This window comes from Pristis pectinata, chromosome 37 (genome assembly GCF_009764475.1).
Source record: "Pristis pectinata isolate sPriPec2 chromosome 37, sPriPec2.1.pri, whole genome shotgun sequence".
NCBI lineage: Eukaryota > Metazoa > Chordata > Chondrichthyes > Rhinopristiformes > Pristidae > Pristis > Pristis pectinata.
In genome coordinates this window covers 7,899,208-7,923,626 of record NC_067440.1, presented here as the reverse complement: position 1 = coordinate 7,923,626, position 24,419 = coordinate 7,899,208, and the positions used below count along the sequence as shown (strand labels likewise).

General features: G+C 48.3%; 1 protein-coding gene across 1 annotated transcript in view; it reads right to left on the bottom strand.

Annotated features, from left to right (window-relative positions):
* Positions 1-24,419, bottom strand: part of tfr2 (transferrin receptor 2) — a 50,157-nt gene that overhangs the window by 25,472 nt on the left and 266 nt on the right. Inside the window, exons 2-6 of the mRNA XM_052044822.1 lie at positions 11,490-11,561; positions 6,487-6,697; positions 2,292-2,493; positions 780-920; positions 306-417 (exon numbers count right to left, since the gene is read on the bottom strand). Of these exons, the coding sequence (XP_051900782.1) occupies positions 306-417; positions 780-920; positions 2,292-2,493; positions 6,487-6,697; positions 11,490-11,522 (699 nt within the window). The 5' untranslated portion in view covers positions 11,523-11,561. The remainder of the gene's footprint in view (positions 1-305; positions 418-779; positions 921-2,291; positions 2,494-6,486; positions 6,698-11,489; positions 11,562-24,419) is intronic.

Genomic DNA, 24,419 nt, shown 5'->3' with positions numbered 1-24,419 from the left:
TTAGAGTGAAGCTCCCACTACACAGTCCCATCACACACTCCTGGGGTCAGACAGAGTGAAGCTCCCTCCACACTGTCCCATCACACACTCCCGGGGTCAGACACAGAGTGAAGCTCCCTTTAAACTGTCCCATCACACACTCCTGGGGTCAGGCACAGAGTGAAGCTCCCTCCACACCGTCCCATCACACACTCCCGGGGCAAGGACATCCATTACTTGATTCTAGTTAATCGTTGAAATCAGCAGGCAGAGGTGAACGATCAAGGTAACCTGCTGACGTCCACTCTATGTCCAATGTCACCTACCGTGACGTTCCCTGTCGGACTGTACGCGAGGAACACATCCTGGTCCAACGGCCCGAACTTCTCCTGGATCCCTCCATCCGGGTCCATCAGCCAGAGATAGTTGGGGGATGAGCTGCAGAAAGAAGGGGCAAACAAGCAGCCAACTTTTTATTCTTGCAGGGACATAGGAAGTTCCCAATCATCTCATCAGTCTCATTCCCTTCTTCCCTGTAGCCCAGCAACTCACTCCCTCACACATGCCCACACGCCACAGAAAGCATCCTATCCGGATGCATCACGGCTTGGTACGGCAACTGCTGTGCCCGAGACTGCAGAGAGTCGTGGATGCAGCCCAGTCCTCGGTACATGTGACAATAATAATAAACTGTATCAGAAGATAGCGAGGGGTGTGGGGTGTGTCAGTGTTACAGTGAGGGGTGTGATCTATCTAGCCCGTGCTCGGGGAGGGTGCTCCACCTCCTGCCCTGAACCTACCTGTCTGGGAAGGGCAGTGTGACGTAGTGTGAGTCAGTCCACACATGATTGAGGCTACAGGAGTGAAACTGGTTGAGGATGACTTCATTCAGTTGGTGTAGCTCTGTCGAGCCTGCTGGGTGAGGTCTCTCACTTATCATCCTGCAAGGAACAGCCAACACCCTCTTGTTAGTTCTTGCATGTAATTATCATCGCATGATTCTATCCGTTCTCTTCCGACACCGACTGAGATCAGGAGAAATTCCTCTCCAATTTCCCTCCACCAGTCCCTTTGATGTCCCTGTCTCTCCATATCCATGTGCCTAACCAAGAGCCTCTTAAACCGCCTCAATCGTATCTGCCTCCACCACCACCCCTGGCAGTTCATTCCAGGCACCCACCGCTCTCTGTAAAAAAACTTGCCCTACACATTTCCTTTGGACTGACCCCCTCTCACCTTAAATGCATGCCCTCTAGTATTAGATATTTTGACTTTGGGAAAAAGATACCGGCTGTCTACTTTATCGATCCCTCTCATAATCTCATAAACCTCTATCAGGTCTCCCCTCAGCCTCCGACGCTCCAGAGAAAATAACCCAAGTTTGTCCAAACTCTCCTTACAGCTCATGCCCTCTAATCCAGGCAGCATCCTGGTGAGCCTCTTCTGCACCCTCTCCAAAGTCTCTACATCTTTCCTATAATGGGGCGACCAGAATTGACCTTGATGTGCTTATGTATGGAATGATCTGTCTGGATGGCACGCAGACAAAAGCTTTTCACTGTGTCTTGGTACATGAGACAATTATAAACCAATTACATCAGAGGCTGAGGGGAGACCTGATAGAAGTTCGTAAAATTATGAGAGTTTTTTTTTCTCTCTCTTTTTTTCCCACCCCATTTCTTTTTCCCTTTTCCTTGGAGCAGACTCGATGGGCCGAATGGCCTGCTTCTGCTCCCTTATCTTGTGATCTTGTGATCTTGTGATAATCTTTTTCAGTCAGAATCTTTTTCCTGGAGTAAAAATGTCAAATACTAGAGGACATGCATTTAAGGTGAGAGGGGGTAAGTTTAAATGAGATGTGCAGGGCAAGTTTTTTTTACACAGAGACCGGTGGGTGCTTGGAACGGTCTGCCAGGGTGGGGGTGGAGGCAGATATGATAGAGGGGTTTAAGAGGCTGTTAGACACATGAATATGCAGGGAATGGAGAGATATGGACTATGTGCAGGCAGAAGGGATTTAGTTGAATTTGGCATCATGTTTAGCACAGACATTATGGGCCGAAGGGCCCGTTCCTGTGCTGTATTGTTCTGTGCTCTACCGATTTCGTATGAGGGACTGGGACGTTGCTTGTCCTGTCTCCCTTTCAACATGTGTTTGGACATTACCTGAACACAGGATAGGGCCTGGCTTTGACACAACGCAGAGTCCGTCAACCTTGCTCTAGTGGTGACAACTACCAGGGTAAAGGGACGGAACATGATCATTAAGTGGCACCCCAGCTCCCAGAGTTAGAGAAGGTAGGGATACCAACCTGATATTTTCGATGATCTTGGCCTTGTCGATATACTTGTTCAACATGGTCTTGAGATCAGTCCAGTGTAGAATGGACTGTGGGATCTCTTCTGTGTCCTGCCAACTATCATCAAAATCATTGACCACGGCCATGCACTCCACAGTGTCCGCTGGGCAGGTTCTACAGGTGTTGCGAAAAGTGATGTATCCAAGGAGAAAGGCTGCGTGCGTTGAAAGAGACAACAGGAGGGATAAGCGAGATTGGTTCCCTGGACACTTTCCCGCTGCCTCGGGACAGGAGCCAACATAGAGTCACACAGCAATGAAACAGGCCCTTCGTCCCAACTCGTCCTTGCCGACTGTGTTGCCCAGCGAGCTAGTTCCATCTGTCCGTGTTTGGTCCATAGCCCTCTAAACCTCTGCTATCCATGGACTTATCCAGACTGCTTTTAAACGTTGCTAATGTGCCCGCCTCAACCACTATTTCTGGCAGCTCATTCCAAATATGCACCACCCTTTGTGTGAAGAAGCTGCTCCTGATGTCCCTTTTAAATCTCTCACCTCTGATCTTAAACCTCTGTCCTTTTGTTTTTAGCACCTCCTCCCTGGGGAAAAAGACGACGTGCTTTCACCCTGTCTGAGCCCTCATGATCTATCAGGTCACTCCTCAATCTCCTACGCTCCAGGGAATAAAGTCCTAGTCTAAGCAACCGGTCCTTGTAACTCAGGCCCCCCAAGTCCAGGCAACATCCTGGTGAATCTTTTCTGCGCTCTTTCTGGTTTAATAACACATAATCAGAGATTAAAAAGCCAGCATCATGGTCTACAACTCGACAGCATGGACAGTGAATTCTCCAATGTCCGGTAACCTGCTACCACTCTGTCCCTGATCCACCCAAGCCCCCCATCACTGCCCATCACCCACACACTCCTGCCACCGGTTCCCCTCCCCACGTCCCTCCCTCTATCCCAGGCTCCTCCGTCCCCTCCTTTCAGATGATGGAATCTGCAGCCCTTTGTCACTTCCACATCACTACCCAGCTTCTGACGCCCTCCCCACTCTCCCCCTCCCTCCATCCACATATTGCCCTTCCCCACCTGGATCCACCCATTGTCTGCTGGCTCTTGCTCCACCCCTTCCCTCCACCTCTTTGGGTCTCGAGGCTCTTCATCCGGACTGAAAGATCGGAGGGGAGACATCCAGCGTGAAGAGGTGGAGGGAAGGGGTGGAGCAAGAGCTTAAAAAAGGTGGAGGGTCCCGGCGCGAAACGTTGACCGTTCATTTCCCTCTGTAGACGCTGATCCCCCCCCCCCCCCCCCGCCCCGACCGCACCCAGCATCTTGTGTGCTGCTCCAGATTCCAGCATCTGCAGTCTCTTAGAGTCACGGAGCAACACAGCACGGATACAGGCCATTCGGCCCAACGAATCCACGCCAACCATGTTGCCCACCCAAGTTCCTGTATTCGGCCCATATCCCTCCAAGCCCCGCTCCTCCATGTACCTATCCAAGTGCTTCTTCAATGATCCTATTGTACCTGCCTCACCCACTTCCTCTGGCAGCTCGTTCCATTTACCCCTCAAGTGCCTTTTAAACTTTTCCCCTCTCACCCTAAATCTATGCCCCCTAGTTTTGGACTCCCCTAGCCTGGAGAAAATACTGTTACCGTCCACTTTGTCCAGGCCCCTCATGATTTTATAAACCTCTATAAATTCACCCCTCATTCTCCTACGTTCCAAGGAATAAAGACCCAGCCTGGCCAACCTCCCCCTATAACTCAGGCCCTCAAGTCCTGGCAACATCCTCGTAAATCTTCTCTGCACTCTTTCCAGTTTAACCACATCTTTCCTATAACAGGGTGACCAAAACTGTGCACAGTGCTCCAAGTGTGGCCTCACCAACGATTTGTACAACTGCAATGTAATGTCCCAACTCCTGTACTCAGTGCCCTGACTGATGAAGGTGAGCGTGCTAAACGCTTCTTTCACCACCCTGTCTACCTGTGATGTCGCTTTCAACGAACAATGCACTTGTGCTCCTAGGTCCCTCTGTTCCATTACACTCCCTAGTGCCCTACCATTCATAGTACAAGTCCTACACTGGTTTGATTTTCCAAAGTGCATCACCTCACCCTTCTCTGTGTTGAAATCCATCTGCCACTCCTCGGCCCACTTCCCTAACTGATCAGGATCCCCCTGTGATCTACGATAACTTTCTTCACTATCGACAACACCTCTCAACTTCATGTCATCTGCAATCTTACTGATCGAGCCTTGTGCATTTCCATCCAAATCATTTATATAAATAACGAATAACAAGGGACCCAACACCGACCCCTGCGGCACACCACTAGTCACCGGCCTCCGTCCCGAGAAACAACCTTCAACCTCTGCTTCCTTCTTCTTGTGTCTTAGTTAATTGGCTGCTATGAGGATTATTGTAAATGGATCAGAATGGACTCGATGGGCAGAAGGTCCTGTTTCCTTGTTGTGTGAGTCTATGAAAAGTATCAATGCAGCTTCATAGCAATGGCAACCAATCACTGGGCTTCACTTCTGGCAGACTTGGTTCCCTTAAACTTGTGTCAGGGCTTGGTTACTGACAACATGGATTGTCCCCATGTTCCTGAGAGAGGGACTGAGGCCCTGATGATGAACCCACCAAGGTTAATCAGCGTAGCAGCCTGATTATCTGACCCAATCCTGGTGTGTTGGGCGGGCTAGACTGTGACAATTTCCCATGGGTAGGAAAGGTTTAGAGGGATTTGGGCCAAATGCAGGAAAATGCGAGTAGCTTACATGGACATCTTGGTCAACATGGACGATTTGGGCTGAAGGGCCTGTTTCTGCGATATATTACTCTATGACTCTATGTCCCTCTCTCTAAGGACATCAACGTGTCTCAAAACTCTATCCATCAGATCATAAGATATAGGAGCTGAATTAGGCCATTTGGCCCATCGACTCTGCTGCACCATTCAATCATGCCTGTTTTTTTTTCAACCCCATTCTCCCGCCTTCTCTTGATAACCCTTAACCCCCTCACCAATCAAGGACCTGTCAATCTCTGCCTTAAATACACCCAATCATTTGGCCTCCACAGCCCTCTGTGCGAACAGATTCCACAGATTCACCACCCTCTGGCTGAAGAAATTCCTCCTCATCTCAGTTCTAAAGGGACGTCTCTTTATTCTGAGGCTGTGCCCTTGGATCCTGGACTCTCCTACTGATGGAAACATCCTCTCCACGTCCGGTCTATCCAGGCCTTTGTATCCGATAGGTTTCAATGAGATCCCCTCCCTTATCCCTCTGAACTCCATCAAGGATTTATCCAGGGAAGGATGATGATTTGGAAAGTAACTTTCAGAACATTGAGGGAATTAGGCACACTTATTTGGCGTTTTCCTATTTTCTTATGGCATAGGAAGAGGACATTTGGCCCAACGAGTATATGCCAGCTCTCAGAGCAATCCCACCAATCCCATTCTCTCATTTATTTCCCAGTAACATATTCTCACTCATGTGCCAAACAACTCCCCCCAGATTCTACCCCTCACCCTCACACTAGGGGGGCAATTCACAGCACGGACTTGATGGGCAGAAGGTCCTGTTTCCGTATTGTGTGAGTCCATGAAAATTGTCAATTCAGCTTCATAGCAATGGCAACCAATCACTGGGCTTCACTTCTGGCAGACTTGGTTCCTTTAAACTTGTGTGGGAGCTTGGTTACTGACAACATGGATTGTCCCCCCCCATTCATGAGTGGGAGGGAACTGGAGCACCCGGGGGGGAAACCTACACGGTCACAGGGAGAACGTGCAAACTACACACACACACACACACACACACACACACACACACACACACACACACACACACACACACGTACAAAGTGCCGGAGGTCGGGAGCGAACCCGGGTCTCTGGAGCTGGGAGGAAGCGGCACTACCCGCTGTGCCACTGTGTCAACGTAGAGGAGTCAGCCAGGACCATGCGCTCAAGTAGGATTTGAACCTGCGCTGGAGAGGTGAGGGCACTACTCCGCGCCACTTAGCCGTGGTTGTAACCCAATTTGTCACCCAGCAGGATCCCGCAGATTCACCACTTGGCCGAGGTCCCCCTTCCCCCAGGGTAGGTGGAGAGAGGCACCTCAGTCTGAACTTGGCTGAACCTGTCAGTTCATTGGCTTATAACTGTCCAAAGGCCGGACTCTCACCAATAACCAGGAGTAGAACCATGGTTATCACCAGGAACATCAGGGCTTTCTTCTTGTTCTGCGGCTTCTGAACTATGAGATCCACCTCATCGGTCATGATTAAAGTCTCTGGAGCCTCATCTTCAGTCAGCTTCATTTCCACCTCGTTCCTGCCTTTGCCCCCAGTGCTCAGGTGGGAACTGTAGAAGGCGCGTTTTTCCTTCTGCTGGGGCTGAAACACAGCTCGAGGTTACATGGAGACCACACCTCAGCGATCACCTCTCTGGATGTCCCAAGTTGAGCAGTTAGCAAATATTTCATCCACTTACATTTATATAGCACCCGGTTTCCCCAATTTCCTATTCCTTGGAGTGTAGGGGTACTGAGGAGTGATGTTATAGAGGTGTATAACATCATGAGGGGCATATTTAGGATGGATGGTCTTTTTCCCAGAGATATGGGATCAAACACTAGAGGGTATAGGTTTAAGGTGAGAGGGGAAAGATTTAAAAGCGACCTGAGGGGCAACTTCTTCACAGAGAGTGTGGTGGGTGTATAGAACAAGCTGTCAGAGGAATTTTAGAAGTGGGAACATTAACAACACGTGGACAGGTACAGGGATAGGAAAGGTCTAGAGGGATATGGGCCAAACGCGGGCAAATGGGACTAGCTGTGATGGGCATCTCAGTTGGCATGGACCAGTTGGGCCAAAGGGCCTGTTTCTGTGCTGCATGACTCTGTGACTCTTAAGAGGAGGCCCAATTAGAGAAAGAGGGAAATAGAACAAGTTGACCAAGATTGATCAACTTGTTCTGGGTCTAAGAGAGACCAGTTTTAAGGAGCATCTTAAAGGAAGAATGAGAGGTACAGATGACCAGCGAGAGAATTGGAGGAGATTGTGGACAGATCTCAGCAGGATGTGACGGTCCTCGTGATGGAGAGGTCACAAAGTCAGAAGATTCCACATTCCCAAAAGCAAAACTGGGAATATATTAAAAGTTAAGACGTGGGAGATGCCGGTGAGGTCAGAGTTAATGCGACAGTCTCCAATTGAATGGCTTGGAGCTAAATGTTGACCATATTATTATGATCCTGGATAATATCTGATATCCCTCGGCAAAGGTGGACCTTGACGAAATTCCTTATTGAACATAGAACATAGAACATTACAGCACAGTACAGGCCCTACGGCCCACAATGTTGTGTCGACATTTTATCCTGCTCCAAGATCTATCTAACCCTTCCCTCCCACATAGCCCCACCATTTCTCTATATTTCATGTGTCTATCTAAGAGTTTCTTAAATGTCCCTAATGTTTCTGCCCCCACAACCTCTGCCGGCAGTGCGTTCCACGCACCCACCACTCTCTGTGTAAAAAACGTACCCCCGACATCCCCCTTTTACCTTCCTCCAATCACCTTAAAATTATGTCCCCTCGTGTTAGCCATTGTCGCCCTGGGAAAAAGTCTCTGACTGTCCACTCGATCTCTGCCTCTTATCATCTTGTACACCTCTATCAAGTCACCTCTCCTCCTTTGCTCAAAAGAGAAAAGCCCTAGCTCACTCAACCTATCCTCATAAGACACGCTCTCCAATCCAGGCAACATCCTGGTAAATCTCCTCTGCACCCTCTCTAAAGCTTCCATATCCTTCCTATAATGAGGCGACCAGAACTGAACACAATACTTCAAGTATGGTCTGATCAGAGTTCTATAGAGCTGCAACATCACCTTGTGGCTCTTGAACTCAGTACCCCGACTAATGAAGGCCAACACTCCATATGCCTTCTTAACAACCCTATTGACCTGCGCGGCAATGTTCCAGGATAGACTTTCAGGGTCAGTTGGAAGATCAAGACCTCAGACCTTGCACTGCACTGAATGTCTACTGGGCAGCAGTGACTCCTGCCCTTCTCTGGTATGTCAAAGACTAGAGGACAGGCAGTGAACTCCCCAGTGAACTCTCCAGTTCAATTTCACAGTGAACGGTGGGGCCCTGGGGAGTGTGGTAGAACAGAGGGACCTCGGAGTACAAGTATAGTGTTCCCTTGAACTGGCCTCGCAGGTAGACAGTGGTGGAGGCAGCTTTTGGCACGATGGCCGTCATTCGGGGCACTCTGAGCATAGAAATTGGGATGTTATACTGCAGTTGTACAAGATGTCGGTGAGGCCGCATTTGGAATATTGTGTCCAGTTTTGGTCGCCCTGTTATAGGAAAGATGCCATTAAGCTGGAAAGAGTGCAGAGGAGATTTATGAGGGTGTTGCCAGGACTCGAGGGACTGAGTTATGGAGAGAGGTTGAGCAGGTTGGGACTTTTGGCATTGAATTTTGCATTGCATTGAAGCATTGGAGAATGAGGGGTGACCTTATAGAGGTGTATATAATCATGAGGGGCATCGAGATGCTGAATGTGCACGGTGTTTTTCCCAGGGTTGGGGAATCAAGAACTAGAGGGCACAGGTTTAAGGTGATAGGGGGGAGATTTAATAGGAACCTGAGGAGTAACCTTTTCACCCAGAGGGTGGTTCATACATGGAATGAGCTGCCAGAGGAAGTGGTTGAGGCAGGTACATTAACAGCATTTAAATGGTACTTGGACAGGTACATGGATAGGAAAGGTTTGGAGGGATATGGGCCAAATGCGGGCAGATGGGACTAGCTTAGATGGGCATCTTGATCGGCATGGACAAGTTGGGCCAAAGGGCTTGTTTCTGTGCTGTATGACTCTGTGACTGTGACTCTATGCATTTAAGGTGAGAGGGGGAAAGTTTAAAGGGGATGTGCGGGGCAAGTTTTTTTACACAGAGAGTGGTGGGTGCCTGGAACGGGCAGCCCATTCCACACACTCACCACTCTCTGAGTAAAAAACTTACCCCTGACATCTCCTCTGTACCTACTCCCCAGCACCTTAAACCTGTGTCCTCTTGTGGCCACCATTTCAGTCCTGGGGAAAAGCCTCTGATTATCCACCCGATCAATGCCTCTCATCATCTTATACACCTCTATTGGGTCCCCCCTCATCCTCCGTCGCTCCAAGGAGAAAAGGCCAAGTTCCCTCAACCTGTTTTCATAAGGCATGCTCCCCAATCCAGGCAGCATCCTTGTAATTCTCCTCTGCACCCTTTCTATGGCTTCCACATCCTTCCTGTAGTGAGGCGACCAGAACTGCGCACAGTACTCCAAGTGGGGTCCTATATAGCTGCAACATTACCTCTTGGCTCCTAAATTCAATTCCACGATTGATGAAGGACAATACACTATATGCCTCCTTAACCACAGGGTCAACCTGTGCAGCTGCTTTGAGCATCCTATGGACTGGGACCCCAAGATCCCTCTGATCCTCCACACTGCCAAGAGTCCTACCATTAATACTATACTCTGCCATCATATTTCACCTACCAAAATGAACCACTTCACACTTATCTGGGTTGAACTGCATCCGCCACTTCTCAGCCCAGCTTTGCATCTTATCTATGTCCTGCTGTAACCTCTGACAGCCCTCCACACTATCCACAACACCTCCAACCTTTGTGTCATCTGCAAACTTACTAACCCATCCATCCACTTCCTCATCCAGGTTGTTTATAAAAATCACAAAGAGTAAGAGTCCCAGAACAGATCCCTGAGGTACACCACTGGTCATCGACCTCCATGCAGAATACGACCCGTCAACAACCACTCTTTGCCTTCTGCGGGCCAGCCAGTTCTGGATCCACAAAGCAATGTCCCCTTAGATCCCATGCCTCATCTACGATCCCGAGGGACTGTCTAAACAGACATTAGAACAGAGAACAGTACAGCACAGGAACAGGCCCTTTGGCCCACGATGTTGTGCCAAACTAATTAAACTAGTAATTGAATGCCTAATTAAACTAGTCCCTTCTGCCTACACAAGGTCCATATCCCTCTATCTCTGCACATCCATGTGCTTATCTAAGAGAAGCTTAAATGCCTCTATCGTATCTGCCTCCACCACCACCCCCGGCAGCACATTCCAGGAACCCACCACTCTCTGTGTAAAAAACTTTCCCCGCACATCTCCTTTGAATTTACCCCTCTCATCTCAAATGTATGTCCTCTAGTATAAGACAATTCGACCCTGGGAAAAAGATATCAGCTGTCTACCTATGCCTCTCATAATTTTATACACTTCTATGAGGTCTCCCCTCAGCCTCCGCTGCTCCGGAGAAAACAACCCAAGTTTGTCCAACCTCTCCTTATAGCAGTGTAGCAGTTAGCGTAATGCTATTACAGCACCAGAGACCCGGATTCAATTCCGGCCACTGTCTGTTTGTACGTTCTCCCTGTGACTGCGTGGGTTTCCTCCGGGTGCTCCGGTTTCATCCCACATTCCAAAAACGTACAGGTTAGGAAGTTGTGGGCGTGCTATGTTGGCGCCGGAAGCGTGGTGACACTTGCGGGCTGGCCCCAGAACATTCTGTGCAAAAAGATGTATTTCACTGTGTGTTTCAATGTACATGTGACTAATAAAGATATCTATTTTATTTTATAATCCAGGCAGCGTCCTGGTGAACCTCTTTTGCACCCTCTCCAAAGCCTCCACATCCTTCCTGTAATGGGGTGACTAGAATTGAACACAATACTCCAGATGCGTCCTAACCAGAGTATTATAAAGCTGCAGCATAATATTGCTGTGCATTGGGAGTTGTGTGTAATCCAGGGCCAGGTTAGCACTGCAGACTTCCTTCCTAACAGGTTACACAATTGCCATTACAACTCGAGCATTTAATCCCGATTTATTCTGTGAATTTAAATTCCCCAGATCCCCGGGTGGGATTCAAGCCCATCTGTGGGCCAGGCCCTTGCATTGCTGACCCGGTAACCTGCCCAATACACCACCATTCCCCGACAGGATCCCAGATGGTTCCTCTGCTGGCATTAAAGACGCCCAAGAGGAGAATGTGAGATTGAGGTCATTGGGTCCCAACACATGCACCCCTGTGGATTCTGAGCCCTCAGGGACACAGAGACAAACCCATTAATTTTGGGATGAGGTACTCACTGTACTTGACAGCACGGATCTGATCTTTTCCATCCTCCTCAAACTCAATTATTCCTCAGTTCTGTGTATTTCCTGTACAAAGAAGAGATGATAATTACATATGGGCCACTTCAGTACTGTCAAAATTCAGAGCAAAGCCCCTTTGATCACTTTGCACTAAAATGGACCTTTTTTCCTTCTAGTTGGGTTCTTTCTTGTAAAAATTGTGTATAATTTATGTCTAATTTATGTTTTTCTGGCGAGTGTTGTCTATCTGATGCTCTGTGCCTGTGATGCTGCTGCAAGTAAGTTTTTCATTGCACCTGTGCACACATTGACTTGTGCAGATGTGCAGAGAGGAGGTAGATTCAGAAGAGAGTGTTGGATGCCTGGAATGCGTTGCCTGACAGAGGTGGAGGCAAATTTATTGGGGGCTTTTAAGAGGGGCTTGGATGGGCACATGAATGAGAGGAAGATGGAGGGATGTGGGCATTCTGTAGGTAGGAGGGATTAGCTATGTCGGCATGACATTGTGGGCCAAAGGGCCTGTTCTGTGCTGTTCTATGACAATAAACTTGACTCTGACTTTGGCTTTCCTCTCTATCAGATGCACATTGTTGATAGAATCACAGAGCAATACAGCACGGATACAGGCCCTTCGACCCAAAAAGTCCATGTTGACCATGGTGCCCACCCATCTAGTCCCAATTTCCTGTGTTCAGCCCATATCCCTCCAAGCCCGTCCCTCCATGTACCTATCCAAGTGCTTCTTAAGTGACACTGTTGTATGTGCCTCAACCACTGGCAGTTTGTTCCATATACTCACCACCCTCTGCATGGAATAAGTTGCCCCTCAGATCTCTTGACAGCGCAAAGAGAAGGGGTGTTCTCCTGTGAAGGTGTTTTGCTCTCAATCGATGCTACTGAAATAAACTACGCAGCCAATAGTACTCACTTGCCCATTTTTTGTCTGCCAAGAGGCCATACTTCGGTGGTTGTGGGGGAAAGAATTCGCCAAAGAAATGCAAGACGTTTGTGATTGCTTTCCCAGTAAATAGTGCAGTCTTTAATCGGAAGCTAACACCCTTAAACCGCGCAGAATAAAGCGTCCCTCGAAGTATTCACTGACACCTCACACATCCTCACCACCCTCAGACTCCAAAGAGACACCCAGTGCGCCAGCTAATCTACAGCAACACACAATCCCACTGGTACTGAGCCAGTGTTCTCATAGACTCCTGTAGCATGGCCCAATGATTCTGTGCCGAGCATCAACCATCCATTTACACTAATCCCTTCTTATTATAGAAACATAGAAAACCTACAGCACAGTTCAGGCCCTTTAGCCCACAAAATTGTGCCGAACATGTCCCTACCTTAGAAATTACTAGGCTTACCCATAGCCCTCTATTTTTCTCAGCTCCATGTACCTATCCAAAAGTCTCTTAAAAGACCCTATCGTATCCACCTCCACCACCGTTGCCAGCAGCCCATTCCCCGCACTCACCACTCCCTGAGTAAAAAACTTACCCCTGACAATCTCCTCTGTACCTACTCCCCAGCACCTTAAACCTAATTCTCCCAACATTCCCATCAACTTCGCCCAGGTTCTCCCCCTCACCCACACACCAGGGGGGCAATTTACAGCGGCCAGTTAACCCACCGACCCCGCACGTTGTTGGGATGTGGGAGGAAACCGGAGCACCCGGGGGAAACCCATGTGTTCACGGGGGGACATGGAAACTCCACACACATGCGCGCGTGCACACACACGCACACGCACACACACGCACGCACACACACGCACATATGTGCACGCACGTGCACGCACACACACACGCACAGTGCCAGAAGTCAGGATCGAACCCTGGTCTCTGGAGCTGTGAGGCAGCAGTTCTAACCACTGCGCCACTGTGTTGCTTCAGTAGATAGCTACACCCCAATCCCTCTCCTTTTCCATTGTCCAACACCCCCTCCCCTTATCTCCCTTCCCTCCCCCCCCCGCTCCCTCTTCTCTACCTATCGAATCTCCACACAAACCTCCACAGATAAGCACAAGACCACAGTCCCTTCCCCTCTCCCACACTCAGTCCCCACCCATTTCCCAATCAGATATGTTCCTCTGCCCTCCCCGCCACAACCAATGTCCCTCACATACGCTTGAACTGGGGAGGCAAGCTTGTGTGGGAGATTAGCCGTCACATCTTGGGGCTGGGCTTAAATGTTGCGGGATCATGATATGTAAGCAAATCCTCAATTTTAAAATCCTGGCCCCTGCTTACGAACCTCTTCATGGCATTGTATTTGTATCCTCCTCCAGCCCGACAACCGTCAGGCCCTTACATCCATGATGAACTTTTTGTCCCATTTCCCTGTATTAGGTCCCTATCCCTCTATACCTTGCCTATTGAAGTGTCTGTCTAAATGCCTGCCAAACACAGTGACTGTATCTGATTCCACTGCCTCCTCTGGCAGTGTGTCCCAGATATCACCCACTCTCTATGTAAAAAACCTTTCCCTCAGATCCCCTTTAAATCTCCTGCCTCTCACCTTAAACCTACGCCTTCTCATTTTTGTGCTCCCACCCTGGGGGAAAGACTCTGACCATCTACCCTCACGTAACCTCTGATCTCCTCCAGTGAAAAACTTGTCTTGCATACCGTTCGTACAGATCAATTCATTACACAGTGCACTGAGGCAGTACAGGGTAAAAACAATAACGGAATGCAGTGCCCAATAGCAGTTAGCGTAACGCTATTACAGCGCCAGTGACCCGGGTTCAATTCCGGCTGCTGTCTGAGAGGAGTTTGTACGTTCTCCCTGTGTCTGCGTGGGTTTCCTCCGGGTGCTCCAGTTTCCTCCCACATTCCAAAGATGTACGGGTTAGGAAGTTGTGAGCATGCTATTTTGGCGCCGGAAGCGTGGCGACACTTGTGGGCTGCCCCCCCGAACACTCTATGCAAAAGATGCATTTCACTGTGTGTTTCGATGTACATGTGACTAATAAAGAAATCTTGAATCTTAAAAAGTGCGCAACAATGAATGTTTGTCTTTCGGATACATGGGGGGGGGGGTGTGTCTGATGTTTACAAGGTTCAAAGACAAGTTGTGGAACCTCACATTTGGCATCACTGCTCACTGCCAACTCAGAGAGATCGGAGACAGAGAAACAGGAGTAGACCACTTGGCACCTCAAGCCTGCCCTGATTTTCAATACCATCGATCTCAATGCCAAACTCCCCATACTCAGTGATAAGGAAGTTCTAGCTTCAGAATCAACTCCTGCAAAGCTCTCTTAATTGATCAGCTACTGAGAATCGAAGCAGGCTTGGGGAACATTCGGCAGGGTGTGACCAGCTGTGTGACAACTGATAGTGCTCCAGTCAGTTCGCAGGTTAGGGGTGAGAGGGCTCCCTCCTCGAATGTGCTGTGTCAGAGAGGGGCCAGGTCTGGCCAAAGACCACTGCTGTTAACTCGTTGTTTGCTTTCCAGCTGAGTCGGAGTTTTCCGCATCACGAGGAGAGACTCGTCTAGATTATGCATTTATGCCCTTATAATCAAAGACCCCACCCACCAGGTCATTCTCTCTTCTCCCCTCTCCCATCAGGCAGAAGATACAGGAGCCTGAGGGCACGTACCACCAGGCTCAAGGACAGCTTCTATCCCACTGTGATAAGACTATTGAACAGTTCCCTTATACGATGAGATGGACTCTCGACCTCACAATCTACCTTGTTTGACCTTGCACCTTATTGTCTACCTGCAATGCACTTCCCTGTAGCTGTGACACTTTACTCTGTTCTGTCATTGTTTTTACCCTGTACTGCCTGAATGCACTGTGAAGTGAATTGATCTGTACGATCGGTATGCAAGACAAGTTTTTCACTGTACCTCGGTACAAGTGACAATAATAAACCAATACCAATACCAATACCAATGTATTTTCGGGACATCCCTATGGAATTTTACAACTAATTTACTGATGTAGAGAGAGATCTTGAGGTCCAAGTCCTTGATGTATAGAGGGATCTTGGGGGTCCAAGTCCATAGCTCCCTGAAAGTGGTAACACAAGTAGATTGGATGGTAAAGAAGGTGTACGGCATGCTGGCCTTTATTAGTTGGGGTACCGAGTATGAGAATGCATTGACTATAATAAGGAAGTTATGTTGTAGCTGTATAAAACTTTGGTTAGACCACACCGAGTATTGTGTGCAGTTCTGGTCACCCCATTACAGGAAGGATGTGGAAGATTTGGAAAGGGTGTAATAGAGGTTTATGAGGATACTGACTGGATTAAAGTGTATGAGATCTAAGGAGAGGTTGGACAAACTTGGGTTGTTTCCTCTGGAGCGTCGGAGGCTGAAGGGAGACCTGAAAGAAGTTTGTGAAACTATGAGAGACGTAGATAGGTTCGACGGTCAGAATCTTTCTCCAAGGGTAGAAATGTCAAATACTAGAGGACATGCACTTAAGGTGAGAGGGGGAAAGTTTAAAGGAGATGTGCAGGGCAAGTTTTTTTTACACAGAGAGTGATGGGTGCCTGGAAAAAGCTACCGGGGTGGTGGTGGAGGCAGGTATAAGATAGAAGGATTTAAGAGGCTGTTAGACAGGGAGTGAAGGGATGTGGATCATATGCAGGCAGAAGGGATTTGGTTTAATTTGGCATCGTGTTCGGTGCAGATACCTTCAGCCGAAGGGCCTGTTCCTGTGCCGTACTGTTCTGTGTTCTAATTTGTACTTGCAGGAAAAGTGCACAGCAAGCTCCCACAAACAGCAAGGGAGGTGATATCTCCCCTCCCCACCTCCAGACTGCTCCCAGGACCTGTATCTACATCCATGTGAAAGGACAGAGGGATTGGGTTTGACAGCTGGCAGGCAGCGCCTCTGAAAGTGCAGCGTTCCCTCGCTGGGAAGGTCAGCCTGGACTGTTGGGTGCTCAAGTCCCAGGGTGGGGCTTGAACCCACAAACTCCTGACTCTAAGGACACAGCACAATGGCTCATTCACAGCAATGGAATGGCATGAAACCTTGGCAAATCTCTGCCAGTTTTAAGGCTTTATAAATTGCAAGAGGATGGTGCTTGTGGTGGGGAACCCAAGAAATTAGGAGCAGGAGTGGGTCACTTGGTTCCTCAAGACTGTCCCACCACTCAATATGATCTGACTTACTCCAGGTCTCATCTCCTCTTCTGTGCCAGGTCCCATGGCCTCAATCCCTGATCTTTCAAACACTTATCCACCTCCTCTATGATCCATCCTCCACAGCCCAGAATTCCAGAGATTCAGCACCCTGAGCAATTCTTATGCACCCCCATACTAAAGACCACCCCCTTATCCTGTAACTATGTCCCCTGGTTCAAGATTCTCCCACTAGACGTCTCAACATTTGCCCAGTCAAAGCCCCTCAGGACCCCAGAGTTTTCAATAAGATCACTCCTCATTTTTCAGAAGTAGGGAAGAGATTAGAGAGGGAATTTCATGACCAGCCATCGGTGATGGAGCAACCAAATTCAGGGAATTTAAGGAAGGCCAAGATTTCGGAGGGTTGTGGGGTTGAACAACATTACGGAGAGAAGGTGGAAAGCTTTGCTGGGACATGAGGATCAGGGTGGGAATGCTAAAATTCAGCACAATGATTTACACAGAGTCACAGAGCGACACAGCACAGAAACATTCAGTCCGTGGCGACCATCAACAGCCCATTTCTACCCACCCCATTTCATTCTCCCCACATTCCCACCAACTCCCCCCCCCAGATTCTACCCCTCACCCACACACCAGGGGGATAATTTACCAATTAACCCACTGACCCCGCATGTCGTTGGGATGTGGGAGGGAACCGGAGCACCCGGGGGGAAACCCATGGGGTCACAGAGGGATTGTGCAAACTCCACACACGGATGTACATAGACACAGACACATAGGCAGACAGACAGGCAGGCAGACAGACAGGCAGGCAGACAGACAGACAGACAGACAGACAGACACACACACACACACACACACACACACACACACACACACACACACACACACACACACACACACACACACACACACACACACAGCGTCGGGATTGAACTCGGGTCTCTGGAGCTGTGAAAATTCAATTAATAACCTAAAACTTAAAGAACATTGGCAAAACTACCCACAAACTACTGAATCTTAAAAGCCCCTCTGGTTTGCTCGCACTTCGGGGTAGGAAACCTGCCATCTGTACCCAAGCCAGGAGTGCAGACCCACTGATGTGACCAATTATCAAACATGTCAAACGAGCACTCAGTTCATGGGAAACAACTGTCTAGACTCCCCAAAAATTCAATAAAAATAGGTGTCCTTAGAATGCTGGAGAGCCGCAGCCTCACAGCTCCAGAGACCTGGGTTCGATCCTGACCTCCGGCGCTGTGTGTGTGTGTGTGTGTGTGTGTGTGTGTGTGTGTGTGTGTGTGTGTGTGTGTGTGTGTGTGTGTGTGTGTGTGTGTGTGTGTGTGTGTGTGTGTGTGTGGAGTTTGCACGTTCTCCCCGTGACTGTGTGGATTTCTCCCGGATGCTCCGGTTCCCTCCCACAACCCAATAACGTGCGGGGACGGTGGGTTAATTGCCCCCCTAGTGTTTGGGTAAGGGTTAGAATCTGGGGGAAGTTGATGGAAACATGGGGAGAATGAAATGAGATCAATGTGAGTGGGTGGCTGTTGGTTGGCACGGACTCGGTGGGCCAAAAGACCTGTTTCCGTGCTATGTGACTTTAGGGGCTTTCATTCAGGGATTTGAACTCCAGCTTCTGGATTGTTTAATGTCAGTGAAATTATACTTTAGTTCAATGCGTTGGAGCAATATGCAAGAATGTGGGGAGAATAGGTACAGGTACAGGGAATATGAGTGGGGAATGTGATCGCTCTGTGAGTTCATAGGAACCACAGAGAGTTGTGGACACAGCTCAGCACATCACGGAAACCAGCCTCCCCTCCGTGGACTCTGTCTACACTTCCCACTGCCTCAGGAAAGCAGCCAACAAAATCAGAGACTCCTTCCATCCCGGACATTCTCTCTTTTCCCCCCTCCCATTGGGCAGAAGATACAAAAGCCTGAGAGCACGTACCACCAGGCTCAAGGACAGCTTCTATCCCGCTGTTATAAGACTATTGAACCATAAAATGGACTTTTGACCTCACAATCTACCTCGTTATGGCCTTGCACCTTATTGTCTGCCTGCACTGCACTTTCTCTGTAACTGTAACACTTTATTCTGCATTCTGTTATTGTTTTCCCTTGTACTACCTCAACGTACTGATGTGATGAAATGATCTGTATGGGTGGCATGCAAAGTTTTTCACTGTACTTCAGTACATGTGACAATAATAAACCAATTTATACTCAATTGATGGAAAGGTCTCCTTGGAATTATAAGAAAGTGAAATATAACATGAATTTAAAAAATAAATTAGCTGATCCTTGGACTATGTGCAAACCTTTCCTGCCCTTCACAGAGCCCGGTTTGGGTAGAAGGAATCTCCAGCCATAAGTTGACTGGGAGTTGGGTGAGGCAGCTCCTGAGCAGTCTCCGACCTTGCTATCTCTCAGGAGCACACATCTGGATTCCGTGTGTAGGAGGGCGGTGAGCGTGTGATACTGTGGAGATACCCAGTGTGTGGTGTGATAGCCAGGGCAGTGACCTCCTCTGGAGTTGGGCGGTGCGTGGGTTTCCAGGAACTGGAGTTCTTACAGCAGCTGTGTTGCCTGTACTGTAATGCTGGTCTTTTTGATGGGGCCTGTGGATCGAAGGTGGCTGATGGGGAGTTGGCTTTACCACAGCAAAGGTGAACTCACAATCTACTGCAAGAAACTGCAGAGAGTTGTGGACATAGCCCAGAGCATCATGGACACCAGCCTCCCCTCCTTGGACTCTTGTCTTTACCTTTTGCTGCCTTGGTGAAGCAGCCAGCATAATCAAAGACCCCACCCACCCGGGACATTCTCTCTTCTCTCTTTTTCCATTGGATACAGGAGCCTGAGGGCACGTACCACCAGGCTTAAGGACAGCTTCTACCCCACTGTGATAAGACTATTGAACGGTTCCCTTATACGATGAGATGGACTCTGACCTCACGATCTACCTTGTTGTGACTTTTCACCTTATTGCACTGCACTTTCTTTGTAGCTGTGACACTTTACTCTGTACTGTTATTGTTTTTACCTGTACTACCTCAATGCACTCTGTACTAACTCAATGCACTCTGTACTAACCCAATGTAACTGCATTGTGTAATGAATTGACCTGTACGATCAGTATGCAAGACAATTTTTTCACTGTAACTCAGTATAAGTGACAATAATAAACCAATAGCAATACCAATACCTTGTCTTGGCCCTTGCACCTATTGTCTGCCTACACTGCAATCTCTCTGTAACTTATTCTGCATTCTGTTATTACTTTTCCCTTGTATTACCCCGATGTACTGATGTGATGAAATGATCTGTATGGATGGCATGCAAAACAAAGTTTATCACTGTACCTTGGTACATGTGACAATAATAAACCAATTTACCAGGACCAAACGATCTACCTTACTGACGTAAAAAACCAGCTGCTGGAGGTACTCAGTGGGTTGGGCAGCATCTGTGGAGGCAGAGGGATTGTTGACATTTCAGGTCAAGATGCTGCGTCAGGACTTGGCTCTGCTCAACCCACTGAGCTCTTCCTGCAGATTGTTTGTTGCTCCAGGTCCCAGTGTCTGCAGACTCTTGTGTCTCTACTTTAATTGTCTTTTTTTAACCGTAAATAAATGTACAAATTAGGAGCAGGAGGAGTCCATTCAGCCCACCAAACCTGCTTCACTATTCAATAATGTCATGGCCAATCTGAGTATTGTAACCTCAGCTCAACCCACAGTAACCTTCCACCTAATGGACACACAGCTCAGAAACAGGCCCTTTGGCCCAGTAAATCTGTGCCAACGATCAAGCACCCACTTACATTAATCTAATGTTAATCCCATTTTATTCTCCCCACATTCTCTCTGCTTCCCCCCCAGATTCTATCCTTCACCCACACACTAGGGGCAATCTACAGCGGCCAATTAGCTCATTGATCCCGCAGGTATTTGGGATGTGGGAGGGAACTGGAGCACCCGGGGGAAACCCAAGCAGTCACAGGGAGAACGTGCAAACTCCACACGCAGACGACGCCGGAGGTCGGGATCGAACCCGGGTCTCTGGAGCTGTGAGGCTGCGGCTCTACCTGCTGTGCCACCGTGCTTCCTCCTTGAAGAATCAGTCTCCTTCTGCCTTAAAAATAGTTAAAGATTCTGCTTCCACTGCCCTTTGAGGAAGAGAGTTCCAAATTCCCACAAACCTCTGAGAGAAATGAAGAATCACCAACCTCTGTCTTAAATGAGCGACCCCTTGTTTTTAAGTGGTGACCCCTAGTATCACGACCGAGAACCATATCCAGTGAGTCATTGACATGCCTTTTACTATTAACTGTATTCTCTTCAAGTCCCCATTCATTCCCAATGTACAGAATCCCAATGGATTCAACCCACTCCCATGTACAAATTCCTAATGGACTAAACCCTTTCCCATTCACTCGCATAGTACAAACTCCCAATGGACCAAACCTCTTCCCATCCATTCCCAATGTGCAGGATACCAATGAACAAACTCTCTCCCAAGTTCCCAAATTCCCAACCTCTTCCCATTCACAACCATTGTACATTCCCAAAGGACCAAACCCCCCCATTCACTCTCACCTCACAGAATCCCAATGGAGTCAACCCCTTTCAATTTACTTCCACTGCCAAACTCATTGCCCTTCAATTGCAACGTACAGGATCCCAATGCATCAAGCCCCTTCCATTTGATTTATATTTAACATTTTAAGATTTGCCAAATCACTTCACAGGAATAATTGTTAAACAAATTTGATGCCAAACATCACTGGAAGTGGTCCCAGGGAGAAGAACAAGCCAGGGAATTTTAGAACTGAGGCGTTGAGCGGAAGTCAGTGTTGGCTGTGACCATGAGTGTGTGGGTGAGGGTCAGTGTCAGTCCGAGGGACTTGGGACGTGTAAGTGCACAGGACAGAAAAGTTTGGGACGACCTGCAGCTCCTGGATGTCACGGGGTCTCTATGTTTCTGATCTAGCGGGAATTTTTGTGACCTTTGCAACACAGCGCCAGTTTTGACACCAGCGGCTCTTTGGAAAGAGTTGTCACTCTTGCTATGACGCTTTGTTTGCTCCGCAAGATATCACAAAGACCAACGGACCTGCAAATAAGTGGGGAAGGTTAACCTTCACCTTCTGTGATGTTGGCTCTGGTATCCAAGCGGACTGAGGTAAATCAACATTGGCTGGTAAACTATCAACAGGACTTTTAACCCTTGACATCTCTCTCACTTGCTGTCTTTTAGACTAGTAGAGTCTGAACTAATTTTTAACTTTCCATTTAGTTTTCTGCATCTTTATTAACAGCAAAGGACTTAGACATTATTTCAGCGCATTTTAGCTTAGCTTGGTTCCACATTCCCAGTAAACTTGAGTTAATCTAAAATGACATCAGCTGTCAATCAATTTCCATCCAGACTATTCAGCCTTTCCTGGTGGATACAGCCTCTCCATTCCAGTAGTGTCCTCGGCTATCCCAGGTTCATCTTGAGCCGTGTTAATTATCCTAGTTGCAATGTGGACTCTAGAACTGTGTGCAGAACTCCAAGTGTGGTCTGAAGTCACACCAGCGAAAAGGCGTCGGGTACTGGAGGAAAGGCATGAGTCGTGTCCTTTCCTGTGGGACTGACAGTCGCCGGGAGTGGAAGGGAGTCTGGCTGTCTCTGCTGGAAGTGTTGTGTCACACCAGTCATTGACCAGCTGACGCTCTTCTGTTTATTCTGCTAAGAGCGGCCTTTGGAGAAGTTTGCAAAACTCTGCCTGGCCCAGAAGTGCTCATTCGCAGCTCTTATAGTGAAAACAAAGAGAGACGGAACTTGCATTTCTATAGTGCCTGTTACAACCCCCACGGTCATTGAAGTATTTTTTGAAGTGTTGGTACTATAGTTCTGTCGGAAACATTGCAATTTGTACAGAGAGCTCCCACGAGGAATGGCATGTTAGTGACCAGATACAGTAATCTGTTTTTTAGTGAGTCATAGAAAGAGACAGTACAGAAAAGGCCCAACAGCTCAAGGACCATCAACCACGCATTTGATGTTGATCATTGGATTAATATTGTACAGGACACTGGGGAAATCCCTCCTCTTCTGCTAACAATGTATTTACTTGCTTCGTTACTTATTATGGCACAGAAAGAGGCCATGCAGCCCATCGTGTCCATACCAACTCCCAAGGGAGCAATCAGATCAATCTCACCTCCTCAAACCCTCAATTATGTTGTTGAACCCTGCAGCTGATCCTCTCTCACACATGCTCATCAATTCCCCCCTCCCCTCGGGTTCTCCTGCCACCCATTTACACTAGGGGGTAATTAACCCGCATGTCGGGATGTCGGAGGAAACCGGAGCACCCGGGGAAACCCGCGCGGTTACAGGGAGAGTGTGCGAACTCCACACAGACACACTCAAGCAGGCAGCGCCGGAGGTCGGGATCGAACCCAGGTCTCCGGAGCGGTGAAGCTGCAGCACTGCTTGCTGCACCATCCTTCCTGATGGCTGCAAGCTCTCAGCCCTTGTATTGCCCTTACTGACCTTATTTCCATCCTCATTGGGGTCTATATTTCATTCATAATGTGGAGATCAGAATGTGTACAGAATGCCAAGTGTGGTCTAGTAAAACTTATTGGGCACCACAGTCTATTACTTATGATGCTGGACTGATATCTAGTAGTTGCGAGTTTTGAATGTGTTTTAATAATGATGGACACTGAAGTCTGTTGTTTGTTCTCCCAAGACCACTGTCTGGCATTCAAGCCCGATATGTGAGCTGCAGTGCAGAGCAATGAGAGGTAGTTTTCAAATACATCCTAAACAACAAGAAATTACAAATGTCCAAAGGGTGAATGCTTGTCCATCCAGAAGAGGTGGGTAGACCTCAAGGGGGTATCAGCAATCCTTAGTTACAGAGTCATACAGCACAGAAACAGGTCCTTCAGCCCATTGAGTCCACGCTGACCATCGAGCACCCATCTACACTGATCACATTTTATTCTCCCCACGTTCCGCCCAGATTCTACGCCTCACCCACACGCTAGAGGCAGTTTATAGCGGACAATTAACCCACCAAACTGCAGGTCTTTGGGATGTGGGAGGAAATTGGAGCACCCGGGAGAAACCCACGTGGTCACGGGGAGAACACGTAAGCTGTGCAGCACCCGAGGTGATGATTGAACCCCTGGAGCTGTGAGGCAGGGTTCTATTGGCTGCACCGTGCCAAACTCACGATAGCTCACCACAGGAGAGACATTAGAATGGCTTGTTTTTTATAAAAAGCCTTTAATATAGTAAAAATATCCCCAGCTGCCCATTGGACCAGAGGTGGCATCATATGCATGTGAACACGTGCACACGCACACACACATGGTGAAGTGTGAATTCTACTGCCCTTTCAGAGAATCCCAGAGATTCGGATTATAGACACAACTCAGTGGAAATTCAGTGGTAGCATAGAGGCTGATAACAGGATGAGAATGAAATAGAGCATAAACGCAGGAACATAAGTACAGGAGGAGGCCGTTCAGCCCATCCATCCACCATTTCATGAGATTGTATTCGATTTGTATCTTAATTCCCACTACTCGCCTTGGTTCTGTAATCCTCAATGCTAACCCCCCCCCCAACATAAATTATTCAATTTGGGTATTGCAGTGTATATTTGACCTCCTCTGGCCTCGCTGACACTTCATGGGTGAAGGATTCCAGGTTCCAGAGAGTGAGGTGGGGGAAACGGGAGTTGGTGGCTGTGTTTAACCACAGCTTTACCTGTCCCCCTACGCACAACTTTCC